The 23,721-nt window shown below is 35.7% G+C and overlaps 1 protein-coding gene across 1 annotated transcript; it reads right to left on the bottom strand.

Moving 5' to 3' along the window:
- Positions 1–1,017: 1,017 nt before the first annotated feature.
- On the bottom strand, positions 1,018–23,715 carry MKKS (MKKS centrosomal shuttling protein). The gene is made up of 4 exons (XM_020985994.2): positions 22,725–23,715; positions 12,232–12,407; positions 11,063–11,173; positions 1,018–6,338 (listed from the first exon to the last, which is right to left on the bottom strand). The coding sequence occupies exons 1-4, from the start codon at positions 23,713–23,715 to the stop codon at positions 5,901–5,903; spliced, it is 1,716 nt and encodes a 571-aa protein (XP_020841653.1). The 3' UTR covers positions 1,018–5,900.
- Between the last annotated feature and the right edge of the window lie 6 nt (positions 23,716–23,721).

Raw genomic sequence — 23,721 nt, 5'->3', positions numbered from 1 at the left:
AAAAAAGGATCTGTGCTAATACTAGGAATAAAGAAATTATGATATTTCAAACACGAGCTTTTCTAATACACAAAGTTTCCAGAGTAGAAATACCAAATTAATCTTAATTTTGCCTAATACTATACTAAACTTATGGAAACTATTTCATTTACTGAATTAATTTACAGTGGTAGATGAACCACATATCCAGTTTCATTAATGTTTAAAAAAGGGGTCTTACTGACAATTTTTTCTTTTCAAAGAAGTTCAGACTGGCAAACTGTAGACTGAATCCAGAGGAAAGTAATGGCTTTCTGAAGTACCTTCGAACAGATTTATTTTTGTAGCAAGTGGAAAAACAAAAGAAAACCAAATGCAATGTTTTCTACTTCACTGAAAATAAAAGCAATACTTATTTAAGAGCAGTACTCATGAAGTGTCACATTATTGTATTTAAATGGCAAGCTGTTATTAACAAGAAAAATACTATTCACAGTGGATGTGACAGGGTCATCATTAACTGAAGCAATAGTAGTATTCTTTGTGTCTTTTCAAATATAGAGCTTGATTTGGCCTGGCTATTTCTGATCTTTTCTCAGCTTGCTTGATATATCCTAGGATGAAGAACTTTAACAGAAGAAACAAACAATTCCATGTATTTGGAAACTCCAAATCACTGCTTCAAACCTATTCCAAAAACACAGGCTCTAAACATAATAAAGCCAGTGTTTTGAAATTAAATAGCAATGAAGATAAGACCTTTAAAATAAATAAATACTTTCACATTTCTAATTTACCTTAAATGCTAACATGAGGAACAGAAGATGCTATCAATTGTGATACTCTGGCTCATAAATTAAAAATGTTGATTTACTTGGTTGTCTGAAATAAAAATTCTGTGTCAGAGAACAATCTGTAAAATGTTTCAGGTTTAACTACAAGTTTTGAAATAAGTTACACAGGAGAGTCTTATTACTTAGATCAACAATGCATTACTTCATAATGCATGCAAACATAAAGAAAACATGGGAAGCCAAATTAATTCACATGAATAACTCAGTTTTATTTTGTGGTAAAGAATGTTTAAAAAAACAAATAAACAAAACATCTTCTCTTATGTTGACCAAGACAAAAGCAAAAGGAGAATCTGAAAGGAAGTTCAAAGACTAAGATTTCTATTATTCAGACTATAGTTTTCTGCAAAGATTACATCACATAATAAGGATGGTATATAAAATAAACTCATTAGTGGAATATAAAGGAATATAAAACAATTTTGCTGATAATTCTGCAAGGTGATAGAAATTTCAGTTTTATTATATTCAATACAAAAAAGTCCTTGAATTTGACAGCTGACCTTTTTCAAGGTTTTACTACTTAATATTATAAGATGAAGATAGAAACATATTGGAGTTACTCATTCATGTGTTACATACATAAAATAAATAGACTACAGCACAAAAATTAAAAACAGTGGCTTTGTACAAGGTATTGAAACGCCATTAAGGACAAGTTGTTTGCTTACAAAAATCCACCCCCCTCCCTTCTTTTCTTTTAACTAAAAAAAAAAAAAGGAACTCACTTGAAACCATCCATTTGAATTTATAGTCTTCATAAATTTCTCTGATGGATAGATGTAAAGTGTAGTGTAGTATACTAATCTTTTTTTAGTTGGATGAATCATTCAGAGAGAATTCATAAACAACCCAATTACATTTAGTGCTCAGGAGAATAGCAAGATTATGCCCACTTTAACCTAAATTCCTAGTCCCACAAGAGGACTTCAAAGTTAAACTAATGGCTCAACATATTTGTCTCTTTCAAGCAGAATCCCACAACTCTGAGGCTCTGCTTTACCCATATTTTTAAAATCAGATTTCCTTCATCATTTCCACTATCATTTCTCTGGACTTAGAAAAGGCAACAAAGGAATCATTTTTTACTTAAAGAATTAAGATTCAGTTAATACATTTCAATAAGCAAAGAAAATACAATAAAAATGTGAGTACCTGAAGTTTTGCTCAATCTACCTAGTAGATAAAACAGGTGAGAAGTATTAGGAAATAAAAGGCAAAATAAAGTAAGTTATAAGCACTGCTAAAAAAAAATAAGGATTATAGGTTTCACATATTTACTGCATCCTCTCTGTTATCATTATGAAAGACTAACAATCTTTAGTTGCAGCAATTTGACATCCAAAGGAGATAGCAATATAGGTTTGAAATGACTTGACAGTAAAATCTGACACCGGGAAATTCTATAAAACCTGAGAATATTTCTCTTTTGGTGACGATCTAACATACAAGAAAGGGGATCCATATGTGTATCCATAGGGCAAGATAGTATAAGTTTTAAAAAACTGTCAAATCCATTAGATAATGTTTGTAGTTGGCCTGGAGTGGGATATCAATAGCAATGCAAAACCTTCATTTTGCAAAGAAAATACCATTTTCTGCTTCTGTATATAAACTGTTTCAAAAGGATTCTAATCTAAGCACTTTCTAGTACATTTCAGATCATTGTTTTGCCAAATATAAAGATACTAACACAAAAAATAAGACCTGAAGGAAACACACCACACATTTAAGTGTGAATTTAACAATTTTGAAAATTAATGTTTTAACACTTCTTTAATTCAGTTATATTAAAAATAATGTTATGCCTCTTTAAAAATATATCTGTTCCTTTAACATACCAAGAGGAAATAAGTAAGTCTACTCAAGATGCATTCTTAATTTAATAGTACACCATAAATGTTTTCTCTTCCCTTCAAAACCCTAAATGAAAAGTTTGTTAGATCTAATATGAGAATATAGGCTAACTGTAATCTTTCTTCTTAAACACTGCATCCAGGGCCATCTCCAGTCACCCTGGTCTATATTTTGCCTTTGGACCTAGATGGCTCTGGAGGAGGGAGTAAGGCTGGTGACTTTGTGCAGCCCTGCCTCACTTAAACTCAATTCACTTGCAAGTCATGACATCACCTTCCTGATGTCATGGTACTCTTTGAAAACAATGACAAACAATGAGGTTTAAACACTACTGAGTTTGGAAGATGTAGCATGGAGGAAAGAATATAAATGAATTATGGAATAACATAGGCAGTAAATGGAAATATTTTACTACTTGAAAAAATTACCCAAGATATCAGATGTTTAAAATGATCCCTTTTCACTAGGGCTAGAGATAAGCATATTTTGACAGCTGAAATACTGTTCTGTATGAGATGTTTAGTCTCCTTGACGATTTCTCCAGAGATCATATTTATCTGAAATGATTAGCTTAACTAATTGGACTCCTCCCAAGGAACTACAATGATTATGTAACCATATTTTATATATATAATACTCTCTAACGATAATATCAATGTGTCATCAAACAATGTGATTTTGTTTTAACTTTAAGAATTCTCCAAAGAACAGCTCTTTTACCCCCCTAAGATTACTAAAGATGATAGCATTTGTGATGTTTTAGGTAGTATGCATCATATTTATTAAGTCTTGTATTTTTTTTTCCTACCTTGTGGAGCACTATTATCTTGATTATATAAATTAAATGAACCTAAGAGTAATCTGACAACAAATGATTTTAGCAATGGACAATTTAAGCATATGGGTCGGGGGGAAGCATGGCATTCTCAAATGGCTAACAATTTATCAAGTCCAACATGAAAAGATTCTTTATTACAAATCACAAGCAGAAATATTAGATGAATATAGTATAAACATACTCTGCACAAGACTATCTTGACTAATGTAATTTTTATTTATTGTGACTAATCACAATAAAATTATGACTAAATTCCACCATGAAATCATGAAGTTTCTTTGTAGTACTGTTCAGCTGGTGGCAATAATTTATAAGATCGCTCTTTGAAATTAACTGCCCTCTGTAATCCTGTTTTATCCAACACTGTTATCTAAGAGCCAATTTAGGACATTAGGTTGGGCATATGCCTGTAAAATATGGTGATTTTAATTTATTTCAGAGCCCCCAGAGGCTGTTGCTATACCCTACCAGCTTTTGATGAATAAGATTTCAGTCTCAGTAGGCCTTCCTTTTGGCTCAATGATTGGAATGCTGCCTCTAATGCTATCATATCCTCCTCAGTACATTGTTCAATAATATCTTGTAACTTTCTGGTTTTCTCTTGTCTTTTGTTCTCTTATTCCTTGCTTGTAGAAATCAAGTTTTCTTGTTTTCATATCTGATATTCCTTCTCATCCAATATCCAGTCCTTAATTTCACTACCATTCACAAACCTGGTTTTAAGGAAGGCAATCATTATTTGCCCCTGGGAATTCCCTGGAGCTTGTTAATGGCAACAGAATACTGGGCAAAGTGGACTGCAGCATGGTAATTCATATTATTTAAAATGACACTACTACTTTTTCTAAAAGTGATCCCAAAATGCCTTGCCTCTACACAGGTTGTTTGAGAAACACAAAATTTGGGGGAGAAAGAACATTGTTCCTTTGTTTCCACTTTGAAGTTCATCTTCATTGGAAGAACAGTGAAGATGCAAAAATAAGCTGTCAAGCACTAAAATGATCTTTTACGGGAATTTTTTCACTTGTGACAACCTTAAAGAACTACTTTTTGGAAAACTATCTTCCCTCCTTTCTCTTTTAACTTTTGATAGTAAAAGGGGCAAAACTTTAGAGAAGCATTTTGTGAAACCTCTAAGCTTAGCTAATTTTTCAATAAACATAATGGCAATTTGTGGAGATCAAAAGCATTTCTGTGAGTACTTTTATTCTCTCTTTACTCTGCTTGTGGCCCAAAGCCAATTTTTTTTTTTTAGTTATGGGAATCCGGGAAGGACGCATTTTAAAATTCAATCCCATTTATTCACAACTAGGAATTTGATCTTTAAGTTTTTGTGAATACAAACACTTGACCAAGATTATAAAATGTTTCCCTATACTTTAATATGTCACAGATGAAAATAGACTATATCTTCTAACTATTCAGTGGATTCAGTGTTCTTCTTCCACCTGGCACTCAACTGCTGACAACTCCCTTTTCTTACATTCTTTGTGAAATATCAGCACTTCTGTTTGTACTCCAGGTCATATAATCAAAGTTTCTTTATATTAAAACTATTCAACAATTTTTTTCTTATATTCTTTCACAATATAATTTTTAACTTTTTTATGTTCCTTTTTCAAGTCCCACAGGAATGTCAATTTTCTATTTCCTTCCTGTATTTCTGTCATTGTTTCAGTCACTCCTCCTACTCTAAATCCTAAGGTATTAAAAAAAAATTGTTTCACCTGAAGCTAATCTTTGAGTGACTGCACACAACTACTCTTTCCAACATCTGCTCATCATTACAGATTTTCCAAGAGTGAAAACTGTGATACAAAACAGCTATGTAGTCAAATATGATCTTGCATTAAAGTTACCAACTCCATGTACTTATTCTCAGCTAACTGATATCTGAACACACTACTCAGTACGGACAGATTTCATATTTTTTAGATTGGATAAGAATATTATTGCTTGGGGTAAATTTAATATTTTAAATGTACAGAATTAGTAATAAATGATGCATATCTGTAATACTCACGTCAAAACTGGAATGAGAAAAAAGCAATGTTTTTTTAATTTCATATTTATTGAAAGATAAATCTAAATAAGGAAATGTTCAGAAAAAAATAAAATATTGTACAGTAGCCACTAACTTTACGTAGTTATTAAAGTACCTTTAACAATACTTTATAGGCTTACTGTTAGGTAAATACCTCCACTTAAGTTATAATTTTGTTCACTTTAAATGTCCAAGTCAAATGAGTTCATAAAATGTACACAAAAGGGTAAAAAAAGTTAAGCCTTTGAGAGTGACTATGTTCAATAATTTTTCTACTTGAGCCTTTTTTCCCATAAACATATTTTTCAAAATGCACTTTAAATTCAGATCAGTTTTTATCTTCAATGATGTATGACAGATCTAAAATCAAACTGGCCGTCTCCACAGCAACTTGTAGGCCATGAAGCTTTGCAGTAAAACAGTCCAAAGTCAGATGGCCAGTGGAGTTTGTGGCTTGCTGGATAGAAGAGTTTTGCGGAGCAAAAGAATGAATGTCTTGTAAGAGGCACCAGTTTAGTTCTTCCTGGTTACCATAGAGTCCACAACCACATTCTGAAACCAAATCCTGCCATTTCACATTTGAGGGAAAATCTGGTGGAATTGACCAAAAGTGTCCATACTTCCTATCGGTAAGAATTTTACCTTTATCATGCTCTAGAGAGCAAGCAATAGACTGTAGTGCATTGCAAAATGCATTAGTAACTATTTTATATTCTGTTTGGGTACAGTCATTGACTTTGAGAATGCATTCTGGAACATTGATACCCTGAAACAAAATAAAGGCATTGCAAAGTGATACATGCAGTTAAATAACTTTTAAAAGATTGACCAGTCTTGTAATTTTTTCAAAAATTGTTGAGTATTTCTGTTGAAAATCTCAATAAAGTAACTTCTGCTATCAATTAACCCAACTGGCTGAAATACATTACTAAGAGAGCTGTGTGGGTAAGGCTATAACAGTTTTGTTCCATGGTAATGGAACCCACGTAGCACATAACTGTGATCAGCCATCTCATGCACTGATCACTAGCTAAGGGTCCTGAATGCAAGAGTGGAGATGGGTTAGTGAAGATTTATCACTGTCACTGGACAAAAATAAAATTCACTTATCCTTGCCAAAAGTGGTATCTTCACAGAAAAAAGACAGCATGTCACAATAATATGTTTTTCAGATATATGACGAAATTCCAAAAGGGTAATGTGAATGCTTTTGCCCTGATAAATACTTTTAAGTAAGTGCAATGATTTACCCAAAACTGAACCCCCAAGACTTCATAGTTTAAAAGTAAAAACTGAGGGGCATATTTACAGAAAACAGTTCTGGGAGACAAGAATGACTTAGTTCAAGTACTACCTCTGACACATATTTGCTGAGTGACCCTGGGCAAATCACTTATTCACTTATTGCTCTAGGCAACTCTTTAAGACTAAAAGTTGTAGAAAAAGTGCTGACTTGGATTGGTATGAAGTACTTCCTCACCTGGAAGCTCTTTATATCAATGAAATCATAGGTCCAGTTCCTATCCCTATCTCTATTTAATTTTCACTTTAATTCTTAAATTATTTTTTACCATATGCATAAAGAAGAAATCTGAGTTGGAACAGGTGGCAAAATTTTAAAAATATGCAGGGATCAATTTTCAAGGAAAGATTCCTAAAAGAATGGAAAATATCTTGCAAGGTTATTACCACTAAAAACAGTAACAACCAAGATTTTGTAATCTTTATGAGTGTGGTCTGTACACATTTCAAAGGTATACCTGAAAATATGAAAAGGGATGAGCAAGTTTTAATAGGTTATTGCTATAGTAAATTATATCTTCACACTAATACAATTGATTTAGTAATACAGAGAATATCAGATGCCTCTATGCTTACTGTTCTAGTGCCCTAAACATTACATAAGTTTTTTCATTGATATTTAGAGTCATACATTTTCAGACATAGCCAATATGTGGTTTTGTGTTGTATGACTATATTTATTTGTTACAAAGGATGTGTGTGTGTTCATTTTTCATTTTTTTTGGGGGGGGAGGGAAGAGTAGTGATAGTGATACCAAAAAAAGGAAGAAAACAAGAAGTATGTCAACAAATCATTAAAAATGGAAATTGAAGAGGGCAGGAGGATATTCACAAAGAGAAAAAGAAAAACAGGGCCATGTTGGAACTACCACATTATATCTGAATTATATAAAAACAAAACAAAAAGCATGGCAAAAAAAAAGAGAAACTGTACATAACAGAGGTTCATAGTTTAATGTGAAATTCCCTTTTTTGTTTCTCTTTGCATATTAAAATGTTTGCTGATATTTTAAAATTCATAATAAGATTATTTTTTTTTAAATTTAAAAAGAGATTTAGTCTCTCATAAGACATCAGCCTAGCAAACCAAAGAGGAAAAAACCAAATGGATGAAAAATGCATGTTGCCCAGATTATGACATGCAGGTGGTTGAGTCAGGCCATCCTTCTGTAGAGCTGGGATAAATATGCAGATGGAAAATGACCAGATTCCAGAATTAAAAATAAATTAATTAAGATGGGTCAAATTTGGGAAGTTGAATAGAGCTTTCAATTACCTCAAACTGTTCACTGACATTGAAAAATACATATCTTAAATACTAATATTTCTCTGGTGATATTATATGGCTACAGTTCCTAGACTGCAATGATCTTAAATGAATCAAATGGCAGGAGATTCAAAAGGCAATGAAAAGGGAATGAGAGGACATATGGAGGCTGCAACAACATATTATGCCACTTTTTACAAGCAAGTTGTTGATGAAAAATATCAAGGACACACATGCTTAGGAAAGAGAGGTGAGCTGATCATACACTGAGAACAAGGGGTAACAGTTGGATAGCCCAAGTATTGCCATGGTATCCATGAAATGTAAAAAGATGTAGAGAAACGCATCAAATAGATGCTCCTTGGAAAATTTATGGATAAAAATGAGCAATAAATACACAGGATAAAAAGGTATGGATGCATCTACAATAGTGGAAGAAAATGTCCACAGTGATAACATGGCCCTCAATTTTTAAAAATATATGCTAAGCCCTATGGGAACAAAGATAGACAAGAATGAATTAATGGAAGTGAAGGATTTATTGAGTGCCTACTATATGCGTAGCAATGTGCTAAGTGCTAGAGACAGAAATAGATAAATCAAACACTCCCTGGTCTCCAGCAGCCTGAATTCTGATGGAGGAGGGTGGAGCTGTATCATGAAATAAAAGAGCTTACAAATTACTAGAAAGGAAAAAGTCATGTATACCAGTAACTATGATTTAAGAGAGAATATAATAAAAGCAGGGAAGAGGTTTAGGGGAAAAGCTAAGAGAAATATGAGGGGAAGATTACTTTTAGATGGAGAAATGTGATTCCCAGTCACATAAACACTGACTTTTGGAGTTGGAAGGGATCGTAGAGGCCATCTAGTCTATATGTTCCTGAACAAGGGAAAACACACCAAACACATGGTTATCTAGCCTTTACCTGAAGATCTTTTTCTGATTTCAACATGTGGCATAATTAATATACTTCCTACAAAAAGCTACCACTGACTCATCTTATTTGAATATAGTTGTTTCAAATACATCAGATTCCATTCAGTATGTTAATTTATATTCATTTTATACTTTGTTGGTAAAAACTCTTATAGTTTCTTATATTTTCTCCATCAGATTGGGAATTTAAAGATTCATGACTTTAATATTTTCCCCTCCCTCTAAAACATCTCATGGATATCTCTGCACACAGTAGTCTCTCAAGAAATATTATGGCTGACCTAAGATTGAATAGCAGACATAGAAGAAACATCTGAACTCTCCTGGATCCATTTCCAAATGAATAGTATAGATATCCCTTAAATTAGATAATCACACAACTCTTAACATTGTCAAGGATTTTGTTTCTTGGTTAATTAGATATTTTGGTTAACAGTTATGTGTATCATTTATATTACCAGTGTTTAAGGAATCATAATAAAATCACATATATATAATATTAACTATACCGGGATTCAAAAGATGTTTCATTATTCTTGTGATGTGTCACTAAGCATGTCTCATAATTAATGATTGTAATTTTAAGTACTTGGCAAAGTGCTAACAAAATCTAAATTAGCAGTTCTTGGTCATGCTGGATCCCAAGGATACCTCCAACACCGTTGCACATACACTGACACAGCTGAAACGCCAAAGGGTTTACAGATACTGATGTTGGTTTCACTATAGGAATTGGCCCAGTACAGTCAGGGTCTTCTGGCTCTCTCTGCCCTTCAAGGTTCCAAGGGGTAAGCCTTGGGGTTTGGAGAGTAGTGTCTACTTTCCCTACCGCTAGGCACTTGAGCCCCCATCAGCCATGTCCTCCCCATTTGTTCCATAGTTCCATTTAATCACTTAATATCCATTAGCTTTTACAAAATGAAATTTCCTTCAAAGATTTATATGTTTGCAAGTGTATAAGCATTTCCATCAGCACTGGGGGGCATACTATCCTTTATACCACTTTGGTCTCTGGGAGAAGAGTAACTGATTCTTATTCATTGAAAATTGCAATTAGAATCACCTCGGTTAAGTGTTAACTTGGGGAATAGGGGCCACAGAAGTTGTAATGGCAACCAGATGAATCGCTGTAATGTGGCACAGAGCCATCCTAGGAAGGCTACATGGTATGATGGAGAAAAACACTGGAACTGAAATGACTTACTAACTCAGGTTTGTGACTTCCTAACATATGACCCTGGTCAAATGACACTGCATCTCTGAGCCTTGTTTTCTTCATCTGTAAGAAGGCTAGATGACGTGATCTCTGAGGTCTCTTCAAGTTCTAAATGTATGATTTATGAATTAGATATCAGCATTAAATGTGTAAGGACTTAATAACCACTTTTTTATTTTAAATGGATTTGTGAAATGTCCGTAACAGGCCACAGTATCTCTTCTTTGCTTCGCTAGTATTATCTATTAAGGCAGCGAGATATATTGAATCATAGAATACTGGAAAAGAGTTAGGAAGACTTGGGTTCCAATTCTGATGTGGACCTGGATAAGTCATTTCTCGGGGCTTAAGGTTTTTCACCTGTAAAATGAGGGGCGAGGACTTAATGTCCTCCAAGATCCCTTCACATTCTAAATCTACGATCCTATGATCCAATCTAACCACCACAATGAAAAAACTAGGATTCAGAAAAGCTCAGGGATTTGTTCAAAATCACAAGAGAAGGAAGCAGAAGGTGGGATTCAAATCTAGGTCTTAAAACTCCCAATACAATGTTCTTCCTACAATAGCATGTTGTTTAAAGGGGCTTGTATGGAGAACCCACCAAAGTGATTTGGTTATTCACTAAAAAGGAGTACTGTGTACTGTAATCCAGCTAATTGAGAAACTTACTCTTGAAGGGGTTGAAATTGAACCCACAATATAAAAAATGTAAAGCTAGTATAAATGTGGCTAATCTCACAAGATGAGTTAAGGCTTACTTACCTTATGTCTTATAAAGGAGGCCAAGTGAGTTTCAGTACAGCCACCTCCCAGCAAAGCCAAAGGCTTCCTGATTGTTAACTGTAAGACATGCAGTGCTGTTTGACATGCAAGCTGAAAAACAGAAATGTATCCACCAAAGTCAGAAGTTGCCATCACTCCCAAAAAGAGGAAAAAATAAAAACAAACCCGAACCAAAAAACTTTCAAAGGAACACATGACAGACTCACTTATCCAACTGTAATTTTCAAGGAACAAGAATAAGCATTGGCATGGTTCAAATGCCAACGGAAATGGTTTTGGCCAACAAGTAACAGAAGCTGTCTACACATGCTTTAGGGTACTAGAATACTCATCTCTTTCATGATAAGTAACATGGTACAGTAGAAAGGGACCTGTTCTTGGAGTCAAGAGGTCTGGGTTTGAATCCTGTCTCTCGTGCTGAATACCTGTGTTAGTACAGACAAGTCTTTCATAGGCTCTGAGCCTCAGTTTCCTCTTCTGTAAAGTGAGTGTAATACTTGTACTACCTACTTCACAAGGTTATTGTGAGGAAAGTACTCTGTAATTTTTAAATAGTTTTTTAAATGTCAATTAGTATTATATACAAATAGGCTTAAAACAGGATGGTTTCAAATAGTTTAGAAACCAAAGTATTAGTGATACTTCTGTAACTGGACTAGACTCTTCTGGACAACAGTATTCTACAGAAAATATGGATCAGATTCCTTTTGAGAAGATACAGCCACAACCTTGAAGAAGGGAGAGGAATGGAGACTGGATCTGTGTTTTCATTGGCACAGAGAACCCCTGGATGAGGAACCTCTTGCTGCCAATGCAGAGCAGCATCTTCTCTGCAAATTATCATCTTTAGAGAGTAGGTGACACATAGCTAATATGTATCAGAGGCAGGATTTGAATTGAGGACCCCTTGGCTCTAAGGGCAGTTCTCTATCCACTTCACTGGACTGATTCTCAGTAACCTTGTGATAACAAAGAAAATTAAAGCCTCATGCAAAGCAATGATACAATTGAATGGACTTGTATTAGTTGATGACAACTGATAACATTGTGAAGAACAGTTCATCTAAGGATAAAAACACCATAGTGCCCATATTATTTCCCTATTTAAATTCTATGCTCAGATGGGGAATTCAAGACTCTTGACCCACCTTCAGCTCATTCCAGGCAGTCTCATTTCTGTTACAGAGAAGCAAACTGCAGACAGTTGAATCATTAGGAATTAAGTGAAAGTAGTGTTTTGAACCAAAGTTTGTAGAGCATAAATCCTTTACATATCCATAACTTGTAGGTGAGATAAAACTCAGGGATCCAATAGTTTGTGCACCTGTTCAACAAAACATTTTAAATTGAGACATTTTTCTCACAAGTGAACTAAACATGAAGCTGGTTTTATAAAAGACACAATTATACTAACATTTCATGTATTTGTTTAAAGGGAAAGTGGGGAAGGAAGTGTCACTATGAATTAAGTCTGAATTATATACTATTTATAAAAGAATGCAATTTTGTTATATTTATTAAGAATGCTATAGAAAGGATTCATGATTTTGGTGGACATTGGACTGGATGGCTCACATAAGTAAAAGCAGGCTAATAAATTGTTGATAAGATGAGTTCCTTTGGGGATCTGAATTTGATGACTGATTTTACTGAGAGAGATTTTTAATAGGGACAAGGCAGAGAGGCATAGAGGGAAAGGGATGGATTTAGAGTCAGAAGTCTTGGTTCAAGTATCAGCTTTGTTACTTGGTTTGTCTGTGACCTTGAACAAGTAATTTCTACTCTTTGGGCCTCAAATTCCTCACCTGTAAAATGATGGGGTTGTGTTAGGTGACTTCTGGACTTTCCAGGTATAAATCTATGATTCTGTGTTCCCCTCACGTTCTTGTTTGAGTTACGACTTTTACTTTCAATTAGCTCAGCTGGTTGGAGTATGGTATTCATGGAGCTTTTGAGGGGCAATTAGTTTTGTTCCATTCCATGGTCATACTATGTATACATTATAATTTTTCTTAGTAATCTTTTTTTAAAGTTATTCATTGGACAGTAGTAAGCGTCAGTTCAACTCCATCCAAAGAAGACAAAAAGACAAAAATGAAAACAGTTCCTAACTCAAGGAGCATACATTCTACTGGAAAGATACAACATACAGTTAAGTAAATACAAATTAAATTGAATAAGAGAATGCTAATAAATGGAGAATCATAGAAAGCTTCACAGAGAAGAAGGCACCTAAGCTGAATCCTTTAGGATGAACCCTTTAGACAAAACTGAGGAGGGAGTACATTTCAGGGATAGGGAATTGTGTGTATACAGAGGCAAGAGTCAAAAGGTCAGGTTCAAGGAACAGCTAATAGTTCAGCGAGGCAGGAACACAGCTCATGTAGGAAAATAGGAAATAATCTCAGAAAGGCATGAAGGAACATTTTGTATTTTAAACCGAATACAATTAATAAATATGGTTCCCAAACTTTTAAAGAATTAACCATATTTTTAAAGTAGAAAAATCAATATAAAATGTACATCATTAGGAAGATAATTTTAAGACAATTTTATCCTTATAAACTCTCTATAGCACTTGATTCTACTGGCTATTTCTTCCTGGAAACATAATGAGTTGTTGGGTTTTTTTTTAATTACAGCATTCTCGGCTCTCTTTTTATCCTACTGACCAGTTCTCATTTTCCTTTGCTGAATTATCATCCACGTCACCCATTATGTGCCTCCTTACTATATATTCTCACCAAGGAACGTCCTATTCTCTTCTCTCTGAACACACTCTTCGTGACCTCATAGGGTCCCATGGGTTCAATTATAATTTCTATGTGTATGACTCTCACTTGTATACATCCAACACTAGTCTTGCTGCTTAACTCCTCTGCTTCACTAACTGCCACTTGACATTTGAAATCGGATGTGTCACATATATCTTGAATGGAACATGTCCAAATTAGAACTCATTATTTTTTCCCTTAAAACCACCCCTTTTCCAAACATCCCTATTTCTTTCCAATGAACAGCTATACTCCTAATCACCCAGTTTGTAATTCTCAACTCCTCTCTCCCCCCTCCATTCTACATATCCAATTAGTTGTCAAGTCTTGATTTTACCTTCACAACAGCTCTTCTATTCACATAGACACTCCACCCTAGTTCAGGCCCCCATCACTTACCTATTGGAATACTACCAAAAGCCTACTAAATGGTCTCCCTGCCTTAAATTTCTCCTTTCTCCAATACATCCTACACACATCTGAAAAATTATTTTCCTTAAGCATTAGTATGACAATGTTGCTATTTCTATTCAAGTGGTATTAATTTTTGACCTTTGAGTCAATGATATAAGCTAACATAGAAATAACAGCAATGTTGGCAAATAATCTTTTATTGTCTTTTAAAATAACATCCAATTTAATGTTTTGTATTGTTATTCAATGCTTTCCCCATCTGACATTCTCAATCATACTTAGGCATGGGTTTAACCATGTTACTTTCCTGTGCAAAATGCTTCAGCAGATCCTCATTGTCTCTAAATCGCCCTTGTGTTGTCTACAAACTACTTAGTTTGTCATTAAAAGGTAGATTAAAAGGGAGGATAATACAAAGGAAGGAACAGTCACAAGCAAACAAACTTCCTGATCATGAAGGAGGATTAAAAGGAAAAAGCAAACAACTGGAAATAAAAGAGATGGATGGCTATCAGTTGGGGAATAGCTGAATAAATCATGTTATAAATGTAATGAAATATTATTATATTGTATGAAATGACAAAAGAGATGGTTACATAAAATCCTGATAAAAAATGAACTTATACAAAATGCAGAGTGAAGGAACCAAAACAATTTATACAATGTCAAAATTGTAAAGCAAAACAACTTTTAAAGACCTAAAAACATTGATCAAAGCAAAAACTAATTGCATCTCTAAAGGACTTAGACAGAAGCACATTATTCACCTCCTGATAGAGAAGTGACAGACTCAAGGTATAGGAAAAGACATACATACATCTTTGGACATGGTCACTGTGTGGATTCCTTTGGATTGACTATGCTTGTTTACTACAAGGATTTTGATTTGTTTTCTTTCTGTTTTTAACTGGGGGTTGGTGGGTAGGTGGTTAGCAGTAGTGATAGCAAAAAAAAAAAGAAAAAGAGAAAGAAAAAAAAAAAGGAGGGCCACTAAAACATTTAAAGTAGGTCACATAAGAAAATAGAAGGAAGTTCAGTATGGGCAGGTAGGTGGCAAAAATGCAAAAATGGTAGTGCTAGAGAGGGAATCAGGAAGACCTGAATTCAAATGCAGTCTCCAACATTTACTAGCTGTCTGACTTTGGGCATGTCACTTATCTACTGTCCACCTCAGTTTCCTCATCTGTAAAAGGGGGATAATATCATTTTCCCATGGTTGTTATGAAGATAAAATAATATTTGTAAACTTTAAAGCATTATATAAATCCTAGCTATTATTATTATTATTATTATTCAGAAGCACAGTCAAGCTGGACAAGGTAATTTTACTTATTTTTAAGGTAAGATATTTTAAACATAAAATTACAACAGTAAATAATTCTGACCAAAGATAATCCACAGAAATTACTTTAAACAGTGGAACATATCTCCACCCATATTGCCATCAGAATTAGGAGTACCATCCAAATATCTTCAACTAATATTCTTAATGAAAAATATTTTTTATTGGAATGCAGTTATAATGGAAGTGCCTTGGAGAGACTTAAGCATATGTAGACATACATAGTCCGAAGTCTTTTTGGATTTGTTGCCAAAACGTGAACTGGAGGTGCCGTCCAAAGTCCTTGGTTAGTTTTGGCCATTCTTTTGGGCCACATCATCTTTGGCTACTCTTTCTTGGTTTGATGCCTTTTCTGTATGGGGAAAGGCTTTAGGCCTTTTCTCTTCTAAGGCTGATAGGTGGCCCCATGAAATAGGCCTTGATTTTTTGTCTTTGAGTTTGTATTTTTCCACTTTAGATGACAGGATTGGAGACTCTGACATTGAGTTGTTTTTTAATTTAATCTTTTTTTTTGTTGTTACATTTTAAGTTCTAAATTCTCTCCCTCCTTCCCCACCCCACATTAGAGAAGGCCATTGTTTGACATAGACCTATAACATACTGTATCTATAATATACTTTTATAAGTATCCATAATATACTTTTTTTAAAAAGCAGTGTGGAATAGAGATTCAGTTTCCTATACAATCTTGACAGGCTTTCATTCATTTTACATATATGGTGTTTGGGTTTTTTTTTTTTGGTGTTTAAATTAGAATAAAATAATTAATTTTTTAAAAAGAGCCATGTAGACAGTTCTCCACTTCTCCAATATCTCTTTTCTTCCTTTTCCCTAAATCCCCCCCAAAAACCATTAGAGCTTTCTTTCCTCTCCTTAATCAAATTCTCAACTCTACAACTTCCACCCTCAGGAAGGGGCAGCTACATGGCACAGTGGATAGAGTGCTGGAGTTGAAGTCAGGAAGCCTCATCTTTGTGACCCTCAGTTAAGTTACTTAACCCTGCTTGCCTCAGTCTCCTTATCTGTAAAATGAGCTGGACAAGGAAATGGCAAACCACTCCAGAATCTCTGCCGAGAAAACCCTAAGTGGGGTCATGAAGAGTTGACTGAAAACCCTCAGGAAGCTGCAACCCATTTCCTGAATCTCCTATACCAAATCCCAGGTTGGAACCCCACTGAAGACAATTGTTACTGTTCACACCTTTTTGTACAGTTACATAACTTTAATAATTTGACAAATATTTCCAAAGATTAGAGAAGACCCAGCAAAATTTTGGGAAGAGTTAAAAACTGCTATAAATTGTTACAACCAAACTTGGGCTAATGATCAATTAGTGAAATCTATTTCTATTCATGTGCTGCTGTACAAAGTTAGGGAAAATCACAAATCTGTGCTGAGTCCACTACAAATTTGTTCTGCAACCTCAACTGGGCTCTCTCTGCAGCAAGGTAAATTTTCCTAATTGATTCACTATTCCCACTTGGAACAGTAGCTCTTCCCAATCTTTTCATCCCTTCTCAAACCTCCTCCCACCCTCTCAAGCTGAGAACCTTGTCTCATATTTCACTGAAAAAACAGAGCTATTTGCTGACAGCTCCTCTTCTCCCTCATCTTACTTCACTCAACTGCTTTCTGGCACTATCTCTTTCACTCATCTCACATGAACACAAGCGAAACTATTCCATTCTGGCTTATCCATCAAATTGTCTCCTTTATCATCCCCACTTTTTCAATAAACTTTAAATCTCTCCCTGTCTACTGGCCACGTCTCTAGAGCCTAAAGACATGCCCATGTTTCCCCTTCCTAAAACAAACAAACAAACCCTTCATTTGATCCATCCTTTCCTGCTAGCTAATATATTATAGCTCTCCCTTCCTTTTGTGGCTATATTTCTTGGGAAGACTATGTACAATTGGTGTCTCTCCTTCCTTTCATTTCAACTCTCTTCCTAACTCTGTCATCTGGCTTCTATCAGTCAACAGAAACTGCTCTTACAATTGATCTCTTATTTGAGAAATGGTCTTTTCTCAATGCAAATCCTTTTTGACCTCCTCTTCTCCTTGATACTCTCTTCTTGCTAGTTTTTCATAGCTCTGCTCTCTCCTAGTGCTACTCCCTCCTAATTGTCTGACTTCTCCTTCTCAATGTCCTTTGCTAAATCTTCATATAGATTGTACCTCCTAAACCTGGGGGCCCCCAAGGCTCTATCCAGGGCCCTCCTCTATACTATCTTGCTTGGCAATCTCATCAGCTCCTATGGATCTATCATCTCTATGCAGATGATTCCAATTTTTTTTAATCTAGCCCTAATTTCTCTCTCTCCTTTTTTTTTTTTGCCTAGGCAATGGGGTTAAGTGACTTGCCCAGGGTTACACAGTTACTTCAGTGTTGTGTCTAAGGCCGGATTTGAACTCAGGTCCTCTTGAATCCAGGGCTGGTGCTCTATCCACTGCGCCACCTAGCTGCCCCCTTTCTCTTCTGAACTCCAGTCATGCATCTCCAATTGCCTATTTGATATTTTAAACTGGATGTTCCATGAATAATTTTAATTCAACATTTCCAAAACTGAATTCATTCTCTTACCATCTTTAAGTCATTAAAGAGTACTGCATCTGGCCATTCAACTGGCCAATCAACCATCTAGCTGTCATACTCTGTAACTTCCATTCTTCTATCTTTTCAACAATATTAGTATGAGATACTATATTACTTTGTTAAAATCTAGATAAATCAATTAAATAGGCATTTATTAATTTACCACTATGTGCCAGGCATAGTGCTAGGTGATGTCTATAGTTAACTATGACTATAGCATTTTCAGATCTACCAGTTTAGTAGCCATGCCACAAAAGAAACTGTTAAGTCTGACCTGTTTTCAATGAAGCCATGCTAAATCTTTGGATTTCTTTTCAGAGGATCATTAACTATCTTCTTTGTTGACCTATTCAAAATTTCCCCAGAAATCAAAGTCAAGAAAACACACTGACCCAGCAACTAATGACTGTGAACTCTTTATTGAAACTCAGGATATATTCTCTTTTCTAGTATTATAGTGCCTCTCCCATTTTCCATGTTCTTTCAACTATCATTAATAGTGGCTCAGCAATTATACCTACCAGTTCTTTCAGTATTCAAATTAACCTGGGCCAAGTGATTGGAATTCATCAAGGACAGCTAAGTGCTCTCTCACTATATTCTTACTTATCTTGGGTACCCATTTTCAGTTATTTCTGTTCTCCCTTTCAGAACAAGGGTAGTTCTCCTTGGCATAGTAAACAGAAATCAAGTAAGAAGTGAACAACTTGCCTTCTCTGGAGTCATCATTCTAGCCCTTCCTTGATTTTCTTATCCCAACACAACTTCAAACAAAACAAAACTTGTCTTTGGTTTGTCTTGCTAGCTTCAGCTCATTCTGAGCCTTAGCATTCCTTATATGATTCTCTCCTGAAAATTTGACTTGCTTGGTGTTTCTGATGCATACATATCAGTCTCTTCAGACAACTCATTTTTCCTTCTTATAACTGTTTCATAACACCATACATAGACTCAGAGACAAAAGAGTGCTTCGAGATCATCTAGTACATTCTACCAAGCCATTTTTCAGATGAAAAAATAGAAGTATAAAGCAGTCAAGTGAGTTATACAGCGACACACAACTATTAAGTGTCTGGGGAAGGATCTGAATCCAAGTCCTTTTAATTCCAAGTCCAGTGGCCTTGCTGGACCAATTGATACCATGCTGCCTCAGTTTACCTTTATATCTCAATTTCCTTCTTGCAAGTGTATTCATCCCTATTGGAGTGGCTATTCCTTCACAATATTGGGCCTCGGTATCCTACCTAGGCTTCCTCTGCATCCTCTGATCCTCTAGATCATGCACTCTAACCATAGATGTCCTTAGGGTTCTGTCTTGGGCCCTCTTTTCCCTCCATATTATTTCACTAGGTGATCTCGTCAACTGTCATGGATTTAACTGCCATCTCTGTGCTGATGATTCTCAAATTTACCTTTCCTATCTCAATATCTCTGCTGACCTTCAATCTCACATCTCCAACTGCCTTTCAGACATCTCAAACTGGATGTAGACATCTTAAAACTCATTATGTCCAAAATGGAACTCATCTTTTTTTTTTTTTTGGTGAGGCAAGGGTCACACAGCTAGTAAGTGTCAAATGTCTGGTCTCAGGCCACATTTGAACTCAGGTCCTCCGACTCCAAGGCCGGAGCTCTATCCACTGTGCCACCTAGCTGCCCCTGGAATGCATTATCTTTCTCCCTAAACCCTTTCCTCCTCCTACCTTCCCTATTACTGTAAAAGACAACACCATCCTTCAGGCTCACAACCTAAGAGTCATAATGGATTCTCACTATTTCCCATCTCCCATATCCAAGATGTTACAAGACATATCAGTTTCACCTTTGCAACATCTCTCAAATATGCCTGTTCTTTCCTCTGACCCTCTAGCGCATGCCCTTATCACTTCACATCTCGATTACTGAAATAGCTGGTGGGTCTGTCTTCCTCATGTCTTTCCCCCCTCCGATCCATCCTTCATGCTGCCCCTAAAGTGATTTTCCTAAAACACAGATCTGATCATGTCATCCTTTGGCCCCAACTCACTAAGCTCCAATGGCTTCCTATTGTCTCCAGGAACAAATATAAAATGCCCTGCTTAGCATTCAAAGTCCCTTTATAATCTAGCCCCCTACTACCTTCCCATTTTTCTTATACCTTATTCCTTGAAATGTATTCTTTTAATCCACTGACTCTGGACTCTGAATGTCCCATGAACAAGATATTCCATCTCTAGGGTCTGGGCATTTTACTGGCTGTCCCCCATGCCTAGAATGCTTTCCCTTTCCTGCTTTTTGACTACTGGTTTCCTTTAAGTCCCAATTAAAATCCCATTTTCTATAGGAAGACTTCCCCAACCCCTTTTAATTCTAGTGCCTTCCCTCTTTTAACTACTCCTATTAATCTTATATATACAGCTCATTTTGAATATATTTGTTGGCATGTTGTCTCCCCCATTAGGTTGTAAGCTTCTTGAGGACTATCTTTTGCCTTGTTTTTATCCCCAGTACTTAGCACATTGCCTAGTACTCAGTGAGTACTTCATGAATATTCATTAACTAATTGACCCATTTTAATCTGCTCTTGAAAAAAAAATCGAGTTTGCATATGTTAGACTATGTCTGACTTTCCTCTTTCTATCTCAAATTCTAGGAGGGAGTGTTCACCTTCCCTGTAAGGTTCCTGTATCTCTACTCCCACAATTAGAAGCAGATTCAGAATGGAATTTCCTCTTGTTGGTTCCACCACCTTCTGAAAGATAAGATTATCAGTAAGGCTAATAAAGTTATTAGCAGTTCTATATTTGGCATAGATCTGAATAAATGAAATCCCACATAACTATTTTATCATGACTTGTTTCTTGAGCACCTTTATTTCCATTCTGTCCAGGTAGTCTGTAATACTCTGATGACAAAAATTGCTTCTGTTTCTTCATTGATCTATACCCATATGTTCTCCACCATCCCCTACTTCCCCCCACCCCCATCTATGGATTTCCTCATGATTATATCTTCTTAGTATACAATGCTACTAATTCCCTTGCCCTTTCATATCTCTTTAAGTTTTTTTAGACTAAGGAACACCTACCCAGAGCCATAACATAGTCATAGGTTCTTATCCACTAAATCTCAGCAGTACCTTTTAGGTAAAATTTGCTTCCTAGCATTAGGACATTCAACTGATTGCCTTTATTATAGGTATTGACAAATGACCAAAGCCTGGAAGGAAATGAGAAATCTGAAGAGGTGAAGGTAGTGGAAGGTGTATTAAAGGAATGGGAAGAGACTCTCAAAAGGCTGAGGCAGCAGATTCAACGCTGAATTTGCATACAGACTAGTCAGTAGGCTAGTCTGGCTAGAGCTAGAATTAAAAAATGCATGAGAGGAATACTAAAGCCTATAAAGGCAGACTGCAGCCAGGCTGTGAAAGGTTTTAAATACCAGGCTAATTCGTTTTATCTAATCTTGTAGGCAATAGGGAGCCATAAAAGTTCTTGAGTAGGGGTGAAGGCATGATTACACTTGTGCTTTAGAATTATTTTGGCAGCTGGGTTGATGAATAGGAGGAACAAAGAATGTGGCAATATATCTGGAAAACTTGTGTAACTGTCTAAGTAAGAGGTAATCAATGAAGGAGTAGAGTGATGGCAACATGACTGGAGAGATACAAGGGATGCTGTGGATCTGGAATTAATAAGACTTGGCAACTGACTAGATATGGGTGGCAAAGGAGAAGGAAGAGTTAATGATGACACTAAGTATAGAAACCCAGGTCACTTAAAGTTATGTTGATGTTCTCAACAGAAATAGTTAAGTGTGGAGACGGAAATGGCTTTAGCAAGATAATGAATTCCTCAATGGACATCCAGGACCACCTTTTAGGCATCTGCTCAAGTTACCATCACCTAGGTATTCCATGAAGTGTAAGTGTTAAAATGAAAAGGGAGTTTTGAGAAATTATGGGGAAAAAAAAGAGTCCTACTTCATAGCTTAGTTCCAACAAAGCTGATAAAACCATGCAATAAATTATGAATTATTATGGGAATGTTAGCTTTTTCAATGATCTATACACCCAATGGGCCAACTCTGACAATGTGGACTTGGCAAACTAGCACTCTATGTGTACAAACAAATGCTTTAAAAGTTCCAATATTATGTTTAGGACAAAACTTGAAATGCCATTCAAAAAGCATTAAGTACTTACTATGTGCTAGGAACTATGTTAAATCCTAGGGATACAAAGTGTGTATACACATGCACACACACACACACACATATGTATGTATGTGAAATAGTGGAGGGTAGGAGGAAGGAGAAGGGGGGGAGAGAGAGGGTACATTTTGCTTTCTATCTCTTTACTGCTTCTGAGTTACTATTCACTTAGTGTCTGAGAGAAGCTGATGTGAAAAAACCTTTGCTATAGACTAGACTATGTACTTATCTACCATATGGACAATTGCAAGATATACCAACAGTGGATATACCCCAAATGGGAAAATCGTAAATTAAAAAAAAAAATTCTGGCTCAATATTACCTGTCATTTCACACAGGGGCTCCATCAGAGATATTCCAACTCTGTCTATGGTAATAATGTGATGCTGATGGAAGTACTGCTTCAAAGCTGGATGTATAACTTTTTGGCACACAACAATATCAACATGATCAGTAATGAGCCGATTTCCCAAGTTAAGCAACTGGTCCAAGACTGCACTTTCAAGAGAAACTCCGTAACTGATCACTAGTGTTCCTTCTCCAGGTTCAGAAATATCTCCAGACATAGACATACAAAAGAGTGCCACCTTGAGGGCATCTGATGGTAATTTTTTGATAGGAAACTTCCTTATCAATTGAACTTCTGGCATTTCAATGACTATTCCAGGCAATACAGCAGAATTCATAACTCTTTCATCTTTTAAAGGCACGATTATACTTTTCCCCAAAACAGCATGGTCTTTAGCCTTTTCTGGAATTGTAAGCAAAAATGCCTTCAGAATCAAAGTACTGATATGATCAGTTTCTTTTTTGTTGAGCAGGCAAGCAGGCTTGCTTGTTAATATGCTTTGTACCAAACATAAGAGAGTCTTCATATTGCTAAAATCTACAGAGATTCGGCAGCCACAGGACTCAGAGTTGAGATAGTCAGTGCAGAGACTCAAAAGATGCTTACTTATTTTAATGACAGTAGCAGTCGACAAGTTTAATCTCTGAAAATGTTCAACTAAGTTAAAGCAGAGAATGGCTGTGAATAAGCCACAGTCACTAAAACGTGATACATGATTTTGCACAGAGGTGGTCAAAATCTTTAATATAGGATGGGTGACAGAAAGGTTACTGAACAACAATGATGATGATGATGTTGTACAAACAGAACCTCCAACACCATTGTGCAGTTGCTTCAGTCTACCAGAAGGGCCATAGCAAGAGGTTACAACTGCTCTTAGTATAGAGAGAGATTTACTAATAATCTCTTTTGTCAGTAGTTCACAGGTACATAATGAAGGTTTTTTAGCTTTAACACGAGACATCTTACT

This window comes from Phascolarctos cinereus, unplaced genomic scaffold (genome assembly GCF_003287225.1).
Source record: "Phascolarctos cinereus isolate Bilbo 61053 unplaced genomic scaffold, phaCin_HiC Scaffold_2;HRSCAF=192, whole genome shotgun sequence".
In the NCBI taxonomy this organism is placed as follows: domain Eukaryota; kingdom Metazoa; phylum Chordata; class Mammalia; order Diprotodontia; family Phascolarctidae; genus Phascolarctos; species Phascolarctos cinereus.
This window is presented reverse-complemented; position numbering and strand designations above follow the sequence as displayed.

What these genes read in the sequence shown, in the direction of transcription:
- MKKS (XM_020985994.2), bottom strand. Translation starts at nt 23,715, where the DNA reads ATGTCTCGTGTTAAAGCTAAAAAACCTTCATTATGTACCTGTGAACTA. An exon ending in GCCCCTGTGTGAAATGACAG is followed by an intron (nt 12,408 to 22,724) that starts GTAATATTGAGC and finishes TTTGTTGAACAG; the next exon opens with GTGCACAAACTATTGGATCC. An exon ending in CTGCCTGGAATGAGCTGAAG is followed by an intron (nt 11,174 to 12,231) that starts GTGGGTCAAGAG and finishes TCTGTTTTTCAG; the next exon opens with CTTGCATGTCAAACAGCACT.